At 36.4% G+C, this 11,003-nt stretch overlaps 1 protein-coding gene and 1 pseudogene across 1 annotated transcript; both read left to right on the top strand.

Annotated features, from left to right (window-relative positions):
* Positions 1-3,226: 3,226 nt before the first annotated feature.
* On the top strand, positions 3,227-5,839 carry LOC112678364 (60S ribosomal protein L10a-like). The gene is made up of 3 exons (XM_035708240.2): positions 3,227-3,857; positions 4,614-4,717; positions 5,686-5,839. The coding sequence occupies exons 1-3, from the start codon at positions 3,309-3,311 to the stop codon at positions 5,837-5,839; spliced, it is 807 nt and encodes a 268-aa protein (XP_035564133.1). The 5' UTR covers positions 3,227-3,308.
* Positions 5,840-9,245: 3,406 nt separating this feature from the next.
* Positions 9,246-10,126, top strand: LOC112678519 (ubiquitin carboxyl-terminal hydrolase MINDY-1-like; annotated as a pseudogene).
* Positions 10,127-11,003: the final 877 nt, after the last annotated feature.

Consider the following 11,003-nt stretch of genomic DNA (forward strand, 5'->3'; position numbering starts at 1 on the left):
TCTCTACCCAATTGCCTAGGGTCCAACATTTCTACTCAGATCCCTAATGGGATTTCAGACTCAACAGGATCCAAACCAACCTTATTATCGCTTCTCTGCCCTACTTTGATTCAGATTGTCTCCTAGTTCTGCATTCTCTTTCTTGGACTGCTAAGACAGCATTTTCCTATTTGCACAAGTTGGAAACATAGAGGTCATCTTGCATTCCTCCTTTTCCTCTCTATCTAGCTCATCACGAAATTATGGTAATGCTGCTTTTATTACATTTCACCAGTCTCCCCTGCCTTCATATCATGTCATCTGCTTCCCTCTAGCTCAACTATCTGCTTTCCTCTGTTCTCCTTTGTTCTTTTTCCCCACAGATAATCTTTCATGCACCTTTTCAAAAACCGTTTAATGATTCCTTCTATAGGTTAATAAAGACTACATCCCTTTGAACAGAAAGCTACTTGTAATTTTTTTTTTTTTAGATTTTATTTATTTATTCATGAGAAACACACAAAGAGAGGCAGAGACGTAGGCAGAGGGAAGAGCAAGCTCTTTGCAGGGAGCCCAATGCAGGACTTGACCCCAGGACCCTGGGATCACACCCTGAGCCAAAGGTAGATGCTCAATCACTGAGCCACCCAGGTGACCAGAAAGCTACTTGTAATTACGTCTGACATCCTACCTGTCCAAGACTCCTGAAACTGTATACACCAGTGTAGGGAACTATTTGCCTTTTGTAGGGCATATTACATTTGGTAATGACTTTGAGACTTTGTGTAAGTCATTTTCCTTTTCCAGAAGATCTTTTCACATTTGCATCTGATTAACTAGCCATTAAACAAGTCTCAGACACTATTGCAATTTGAACTAATCTTTACACATGTGTAAAGATAAAGCACTGACCACACTGCATTGTAATTGCTTGTTCGCTATGTGCTACTTGAGGACAAAGACCAGTATTCTTTCCCATTCCCAGGAACCCCTGCTACCACAAAGGTTCTACAATGAGCAAGGATTTAGTAATTATTTATTGAGAGAATAAAATGTTTGTGACAGCCAGATTCTGAAGGTCTTTGAATATCACAAAAAGGAATTTTATTCTATAGACATAGCTCTGAAGTATAGGAGGGATATAATCAAATCTATATGTTAGAGAGAAAACTTTGGTAGAGTAATGGATGGGCTAAAGATGGGAAATATTATAGGATTGGCAGAAATGTCTGGAGACACTATTATGGATTTATTTGGATATTAGGTTGAAGAATGGGAATATGATTCATGCAATGTTATATGTCAGGGCTGAATTACATTCTGAATATAAAGTAAGAAAAAAAATAAGAATTTTTAATCTGCTTCATATCCATGACATATCCTACCCAGTACTGCAATTCTGATAACAGATACTAGGCAGGAAAGCATGATTACCATACTTTACAATAATTAAACAAATATAGGACTTACACATTTATTCCAGAAATACTTTTAACTTCTTATAATACCTTATTGTGGCTGGATCAATCATAAATTCCTAGAAATTTATATTTATATTTACATAAGCATATAGAAATTACCAAGTTGTACTTGTTTATATTAAAAATCTTAGAGCAGTACTTTCCACATTTGACACATGTTATTCTAGGATTTGGTGAAACTGTCCATGAAAATAAAGAATAAATATTAAAAAATATAATTATTTTCTAAAATAGTAAAAGAAGATCCATGAATTTTCAACAATGAATTATAATATTAATGCCAGGAATTTCTGCCAGAATTTTTTAAATTTAATCTCAAGTTTTCTTAGATATGAGTTGTAAGATTAAATCTAAAGTATTCTGTAAAGATTTAATCTAAACAAATTTCAGATAATCTCATGATGTTTCTAACATTTTATAACACAATCAAATTAAAAGATCATCCTCTGCTATTTTATAGAATTCAAACTTCCAAAATAGTAAGGCTCAGGTAGGGCACAGACTTCCATTAGGAAATGGATGGAAATAAAGTAAAAGTTCAGCAGAGTCAATAAAAATTTTCCTGCTTCATAATATCCAAGTTATTTGTCAGAACATCTTTAAAGTCTATAAGATTTTTTTCTGCAAAGCAAGTATAATTAGATATACTTGATCTATTTTATACATTTAATATAAAAGAAGGGAAGACTTTCATAAAATTCTAAACTTGAATATGGAGTCACTATTATCACCATTATCCTCATTTATGAGAAAAAATAGATTGTGGTGAGGAAAGAAAGGTTAAGATAACACATTAAAAGTAAAAAAGAAATCATTCTCCTAAATTACATAACCTGTAAGTAAATATACTAGGAATAGGGTAACTGCATTTCAAGGGGTCAGCACTGAATCTATTTTATTCCATGAAGGGTTGTTTATGACAATCAATATTGCCACTCATTTTTGATGATCTTTTGTGTCCTCTGTGCCTCACATTAAATGCATCAACATGTTTGATTTTTAATTTAGCCTTGTTAAAGTAATTTAGTTCAACCTTCACTGAGGAAATGCTGTTATTTGCAATGACAGTGAATGCTATTTGGCCTGTAAGGGCAAATGGGACTGTCAGCCACATTGTCAAGTTTTGAGTTGACACAGTAAAGAAGCTAGTGAAGAGGGAGAACAGTGGGGTCCAGCTTTTAACAACATTGTGTGGTGGGACACCATGGATACACGTTGCTTTTTAGTTAGTTTCTGTTGTTCATTTTCTAAATTCATCATCTATTTTTGATCCTGTGAAAGTATCCATTCCTCTCTTTATCATGTAGAGTCAAAACTTCAGTCACTTTGATTCTTCTGTCTTCCATAGCACCCATCCCAAATCATGTCAATCCACATTTCACATCTAATCCAAATGTCCTGGTGCTAATTCAAACATTTGTCACTTCCCAATTGTGTAGTTTTCTACGGCATCATAATTAGTCTCACCTGTACTTTCTGTGTGAGCCACATCACCAAATAGATTAACACTATGTTCATCTTTAAAAAAAATAAAAGAAAAGATTTTATTTATTTATTTGAGAGAGAGAGAGCACAAGCCAGGGAAAGGAGTGGAGAAAGCAACAGACTCCTCATTGAGCAGAGAGCCCTATGCAGGACTCGATCATGACCTGAGCCCAAGGCAGATGCTTAACCAACTGAGCCACCAGGTGCCCAGCACTACCTTAATCTTTTAAAAAGTCTCATTTCCAATCATGTCTCCCCCAGAACTTTAATGTCTTACGTGATCTACAAACTAATGTCCACAATTATTTGCCTACTCTTTTCCAATTATTGTGGCATGAGGCACCATGAGCAGCAAAGTCTCCCATGACACCTTCCAAGAGGTGTGCAGGATATTTTGCGGTGTTGCTGCAGATCAGCTTGCAGAATTCTGACTCTCAGACAGACAGACGCTTCTCAGGCACCATCAGGCTTAAGTTCACTCCTCGCCTGAAGTTCTCCATATGTGTTTTAGGTGACCAGCAGCATTGTGATGAGGCCAAGGCTGTAGTTATTCCCCGCATGAACACTGAGGCACTGAAGAAACTCAACAAGAATAAAAAATTATTCAAGAAGCTGGCCAAGAAGTTTGATGCCTTTTTGGCTTTGGAATCTCTGGTGCTACAAATCCTGGGCCCAGACCTGAATAAGGCTGGCAAGTTCCCTTCCTCAAAGACCCATGTTAAGAACATCGTGGCCAAAATGGATGACGTGAAGTTTATGATCAAATTACAGATAAAGAAGGTGCTGTGTCTGCCAGTGGCTGTTGGCCATGTGAAGATGACAGATGATGAACTTGTGTACAACATTCAGTTAGCTGTCAATTTCCTGGTATCATTGCTCAAGAAAGAGCACCATGGGTTACCCCCAGAGCTTGTACTAAAGCATAACTTAATAAACCCTAGTTCTACCAAAAAAAAAAATTTGCCTAATACCTATGCTTTTTCATAATTTTCCCAAGAATTTTAGTCTTCCTTTGCCTATGTTCCTTTAGGCACATGAGACTTATTGATTATATCTACCATTAACTTCCATTGGCTATTGATAAAATAGGATACCTAGAAAAAATAGTTCCCTCTGCTAGAAAAACCAATCCATATTTCTAGTGACTAAAAGAACAGGTATGTGTGTGTGTGTGTGTGTGTGTGTGTGTGTGTGTGTCTGTATGCACTGTTCTATAAAGGTAATGTAAAACTTCAAACAATTTCAGGAACCTCTAAATATTGTTAAGCTTTACGAAAGTTGGACATTATTTATTTACTTGTTTATTGTCTATCTACTGCTCCTCATTGCACTAATGTATAAACTCTACAAGAGCAAACATCTTGGCTCTCTTGTTTACCACTATAACCTTAATCTCTAGAATAGAGCTCAGAGTCTAGTAAACATTCAATAAATATCTGTTGAATAAATGAATGTATTCCCAGTACTTAGCAGAGTGCATGATGTTTAGTAAGCAATCAAGAAATATTGATTATATGGAAAAAATACTAAATGACAAATATTAAGGAATAGCATAGTAAGGTAATATTAGGAATATGTGTGAATATTTTCAATATCATTTTAAGGACCCCTTAGCACTATTACTATAAATTTTGTAGTTAACATTTGACTCATGACAATGTTTCTTAGGGAGCAAATACTCAAGCTCCAGGAGGGTATGTGAAGTTAAAGGACAATGTGGCTGTCCATGACCCTCAGCAAACCAACTCTCTGGTTAGAGTTCACAGTGACTGGTTAGGCTGAAAGAGAGAACAGGATGGGAAGGTGAATATAGTCTTTGGTATCCAATGCAGAAGATTCAGAGAACAAACCAACAAGCAGGGCCTATAATTTTAACTGAACAAAAAATTAAAATGCAAGGTCCCTTTTTCAAAAAGAAAAGGATAAGAGTCATTAAAGGTAATAAAATAAAACTCATTCCTTTCTCTGTGGTTTCTTTCTTGACCTGTCATATCACTTTTATTTGCTATTTAATGACACCCTCACCTGCCATGGAAATACTCAGAAAGTGCAGACCCTTGTAGGAGCCCAGGGACTCCATCTACACCCTAGTAGACATGAGGCCACCACTGCCAAGACACCTACCTGAAGCCCCCTGACAGATCCACAGACCTGGGTGCAAGGGGAAGTCAACCTCCCCTTCCCACTAATGATGCCCAGTACATTGTGGACCTGACAGCATGCCTCCTTAAAGATTGGAGTTCCTGTAACTGGACATGCTGCCCTCCTGGACCCCAAAGGATGAGTGACAGGATCAACACCACAGAGTTGCCTACTGAGAGAGAGATACTGCTGCCATTTCCTGCCCTGAAAGACCACTGGGCATGTGTCCTTGACCTCTATCCATCCCAAGTCCTTGCCAAGGCCCCACAGAGGTCAAAGGGGGATGGAAAGATGAGAGTCTCATATGGGTGGCCACACCAGGCAGAGGGCATCAGCAATCATGGAGCAGGAGAGTGAGGAGGGCCCAGGGCATGAGGGAGCAGGGAGTTGGGAGCTGGCTGGAGAAACCATCTTGAGGAGGAGGAGAGTGTGTGAACCAGGCTCCAAGTCCTGGCCACATGCTCCATTGTCCCATATCACTTCACTCACAAGATGTAAATTTACAGATAAAATTCTTATGAATTTCATGACTGGAGAGTCAAGCATTATACTCCAACAGTGAAACTTTTCTTAATATGTGTGACCACTCTGGTAACAGGTCCATGAAGATGGCCTGGGAACAGACTTCCAAAGGGAAACAAAGCCAGGAGCTAGACCTTCTGGCTCCTGACAGGACTGTGAGAGATAGAGTTGAGGAATGGATCACAGGAGTTCTTTCTACTGGCTGGCCCACATCACTACAACACTTCTAACTGCACTGTCTAATCTCTGTACAGACTTGTCATGTGCTTTGGTTTCCAATTTCTACTGCAGATGAACTTGCTGTAGTTGCTATAAGCCAATGACTGTAAAAGAAAAGGAAAAGAAGCTGGAAAGATAGCAAAGCATTTGGTTCAGACACTTAACATAAAAATAATGAAGGAGAGAGAAAAAGAGAAGAACAAAGACAATCTTCCTGGGAAAAGTAATACTTATTTGAATCATGGCTTTCTGGCTTTTCAAAAGATGACATATTATATCCATTTAACTACCACAACTTGATAGTGTAATGGGAAGCTACTTACAAGATGGGAAATGTCTCAAAGAGAAGGCATCCTTAATATTTGTTGAGTGCAGTCTGTGTGCTAGGAACTTTGTAAACATTATATTTGGTTTTCACACACACACACCCACACACACAATCTAAAGCAGACATTATCCTCATTTCTCAGTTAAAGACATGGAATCTAACAGTTATTCTAGGTCAATTATTATTCTGGTCAAAAACAAGTAGCTAGTCAATATAATGGCAGGAGATGAGGCAGGACAGAAAAAAAAATGTATTTTGTATGTAGATATCCCTCACTAAGCACATAAAAATTGCAAAGTCCAAAAAATGTAAAGAAAAGTTAGAATGAATAATAATCATCTGTTTGTATTGGGAAGTTAGGTTTATGAAGACACAAAGCAGGTAATACTCAAATTCACTCGACTGCTATTATATTATTCATTATTCTTTTTTTCCCTTCACAAATCACTAAAGAGAATATTTTTAAAAGAAAATAAATCTCTTTTAAACCAATATATTTTACTTATGTAGTTATATATTCAGAATAAATGTAGTGCCCATAGCACGAAGTAAAGGTAGAGCTGATTATTATATTTTTCTTTGCAAATGTGTTTCACATATATATTTTACCAAACATTCTAAAAAGCTCATAATAAAAAATTCTGAAAGTGCTTTAATTTATAATTTGCCTATATGTGTACTTTCTCCAGGGAATTTGTCCCATTTTAAAATATTTAATTAGCATCCTTAACTCCTGAGTTTTTCTACCTTAAAATTATGTAGAGATCTTTAGAATGTGCATGTGCATGTGTGTATGTAATATTCAGAAACATTTATTTTAATAATCCTTGTAAAATTGAGACTATTTTAATTCTCTCTTTTTTTTTTAAAAGAAAACAAGTCCATTTTGAAAAGCTCTTCTTCAGTTATAATTCTGAAGAGATAGCATATTGGTTCAATTAAAGCAAAATTGGTTGAAGAAATATAAATATATATATACCAAATATATAATATTTGAACTGAAATCTCAAGTCATACAAATCTATTGAAGAGGTTTTATTAATTTCAAAATACTTAAAAACCTAAGTTGGCTTAAAATTCCTAATGGAGGATTTTGAAGAAGAGAGAATTTTTACAAATAAAATCTCAATATATTTTCCAAAATTCTGAAAACAAATTTGTCTTAAAAATATGTTAAGACTTTGGGGGCAAATTGTCAAAACACATGTAACTCATACTCACTAAAAAAAATTCCTAATTCTAAAGTGAAAAATCAAACCTCTATAATCTACTGATTGCCAAATTTTAATCAATATATTTCTATTATCAATCCCAGGAAATTCAATTATTCTTCATTTTAGTGAGAAAAAGCAAACCACCATCAATGCACTAGTATTCATCTATAACATCCTTGATTCACTAAATCTGGGGTTGTTTGCCACCATTGTTCCCATCTTGTAGAGTAAGTTAAAGTGGGGCTATCTAGTTTCAATATCAATTCTAAAAGCCCTAATTTGATTCATTTCTGATGCATAATAATAAAAACGACATATAAGAAATTGGAATTGTGTTCATTTAACAGCTATTAATTACAACCCTGTAATTTGATATCTAAGTAATATTGAATGATAGTTCTAAACCAACTATCTGTTGTCTCTTACTCAAAGCATATCATCAGGGTTCCTGAATAAATAGTCATGATAGAAAGGGAATCCCTGTGGCAGAAATTATGAAATAAAGTACAGGAAGGATTAACCTCCAGCCTCCTGTGCTTTTATCTCTAGCATGCCTCAAAACCAAAGAGAGAATGCCTAACCATTAAAAAAGATTAAAGGTGTTAATTAGACTAAGAGATAGAAACCTATCACCCTTATGTCAGGGAGACCAGACTAAATCTTCTAATGGATTAACACACACACACACACACACACAGAAAGTATTTTATTCACTGAAATTCTGTTGATGATAATCTCATGTACATTTGGAAACAATTTTTGTTGTTCTGATTACAAATTTTGAGCAATATTTTTATAGGCACAGTCATTTCCATCATTCCTATCAAAATTGTTTATAACATTTGATAGTCAAATATAACTAAATGGGGCTTAGAAGAGTAACCAAACTTCATAACAATGAAATTCAGAATTGCTAATTCTCACATGTCCTTTAATTGAGCCCATTATGAAGTTAGTATCAGAAGATGTGGAGCTTCTTCTATTTTTCTTTCAGGAGAAACACAGAACTTGTTAGTCACATATATTACCTATGTGACATCTCAAGATGGATTTGAAATCTCTTACCATTTGGTGTTAGAAGAAGGGGAAAGTGTTGTCCAAGGTAATAATTACCTTTTAAGTAAGTCATTTTGTCTTTTTATGTTTTGTTGTTTTAAAATTTATACATTTCTATTGTTACAATATAAGGAAAAACAAGCACATGTATTTTACATAGCGTAAAGTGTGCCTATTATGGTAATGTGTTTACACACATATATATGCATACATATGTATGCATAAATATATACACATATATCTATTTATGCATATCATATGTGTATATACATCATGTGTATATGTATGTATGTGTGTCTGTATACACACATACACACACGTATTTTAGGTTCTTTTTTTTTTTAATTTATTTATTCAAGAGACCCAGAGAGAGGCAGAGACATAAGCAGAGGGAGAAGCAGGCCCAATGTGGGACTCAGTCCCAGGACCCGGGGATCATGACCTAAGCCAAAGGCAGATGCTTAACCACTAAGCCACCCGGGTACCCCTCTATTTTGGGTTCTATAACAGAAGATGAGATGTTCTCTATTTTCTCTCTCTCTTTCCAATGTTAAATATTTTCATTTCACTATACTTTAAAGGTAATGTGAAAGATGATGAGGGTAGAAATCAAAATGTTATGTGAACTAACAACATTTAAACATTTTTTAGACAATTATTTAAAAAACACTAAGAACATTACTTTAAAGGAACACTTTGAGCACACCATAGGAGCCAATAAAACCCAAACTAACAATTTTATATAAAGATGCCATCTATATGTCATATGTGTATCTATATGTCATATTTCTGTGTGTGTGTATGCTGCTCTCTCAGAAGGAAGTGATCACATTAGATGATCTCATGGCCCACCTTGGAGAGATTACCTCCTGTCCGTCAGTTCCCCGAAATCGGAGGGACTTCAGCTTCATTTTCAGCAGAATGTGCATGATGCAATGACAACGCTGCCTAAACTGGCTGTAAGTCTTAATATCAATGTGCAATTCACAGGTGTCTCAGATTCTAAGTGTGCATCTGAGTGCAGGATCTTTGGCCCGCTAAGCATAACTCTATACTATGGCTGGCTTGTTGATCCCCAGACTTATGAGGCTGGGAGTGCAGTTGGGAAACTGAGTTATAACCAGCTGGTAGAGAAGATTTTCACCTCCAAACACTCCAGGAACACCAACCTCATAACAGAACAGGCCCCAGTTGCAGAGCAGTTCCTGGAGACTATTGAGAGAGCTAGGATTTACCATGGTCTGTGTGAGCTAATGGCAGCTGCCATGAAAAGTGAACTTAGTGTCTTCTTCTAAAATAAGCATTTTAGTGCTATGACTAAGCATCAAAGCCCCTTGTACCTAATGGTCAGCACCAGGACCTTCTCCAGAAGGAGCAAATAGTATGGGAAAACTACGCATTGTGGATGGAGACAGGGGCCCTTGTGACTCTGACTTGTACTTCAGTCATTCCCTGGGTAGATTGGCAAAAGGTGGGAGTAGCAACAAGGTACGTTGGGGTTTAGCAACTTGGAGCTAGCCCAGCAACTTGAACGAGAGAAGTATATACAGCAACAAGCAGTCCAGCCTGCACCAGTGTGAGCCTTGTCACAGCAGGAGAGAGGAGCCACATCTGGACACATAGCTAGGGAGAGTTGTCAAGGCAGACTGTGCTCTCCTATGGTCCCTGCCAGTGCTAAGCTGCCCTGCTCCTTCTTTTAGAGGCTATGGCTATGTTGCTTGCTCCCCTAGCTCAGCCTGTGAGATATGCAAGGTAATTTATTTATGAATTGTTAGGGATCAGAGCACGCAATAAATATTAAATTCAGACCCAGTAATACTTACTGAATGCTTATTATAGCAATATTTGAGTTATCTCATTTAATCTTCACATCTCAAGGCAAGAAGTACCATTCCTGCCATCTCTTTATAGATGAGGATACTGAGACACAGAAGAAAGCAATAGCTCACTCAAGATTACCCAGCTAGTCAATAGTAGATCTGAAATTCTAAACAGACTTGCTGATTCTAGATCCCAAGCTCTCAACTCCTGTACTACAGCTTCATCCCATATTACTTGGGGAAAAAAATTGCTAGCTAAATAAAGACAGTAAATGCCATTATAATGATGTGTATTAGAAGAGGTTGCTAAATAAAAAGGATAATAAAATGTGATTTAGATGCGAATTCAACTAATTATATTGAAAATCATTTTTAAAATATTTTAGATCCCTTCCCTTATTTGAACTCAAATGATCAAATAATTTTTACCCAATTATCTTATCAGTACATAGCTGTCACAGCATGGTATGGCCCACTCAACAAGGTGACCAATGAACTAGAATTGCTATAAACTGAAAAAATAATTATCATGGGTTTGACAAATTTCTTAGCTATTGACTTACAGATTTATAGCATCGGGTCAACGTTGGATGCAAAATTTAGTTCATTGTCTCACTAACAAAGATTAAAGACTTATGATCAGAATCTTTGTGCTGTGTAAATTTAGTATGCAATATCTGCACACTAAGCTAACGGTGGGCTCTGCAGAAATACACTGGCACCCAGATTCTACTGACCTTTATCTTGGACAGCTGCC

The sequence above is a fragment of the Canis lupus genome, chromosome 29 (assembly GCF_003254725.2).
Source record: "Canis lupus dingo isolate Sandy chromosome 29, ASM325472v2, whole genome shotgun sequence".
In the NCBI taxonomy this organism is placed as follows: domain Eukaryota; kingdom Metazoa; phylum Chordata; class Mammalia; order Carnivora; family Canidae; genus Canis; species Canis lupus.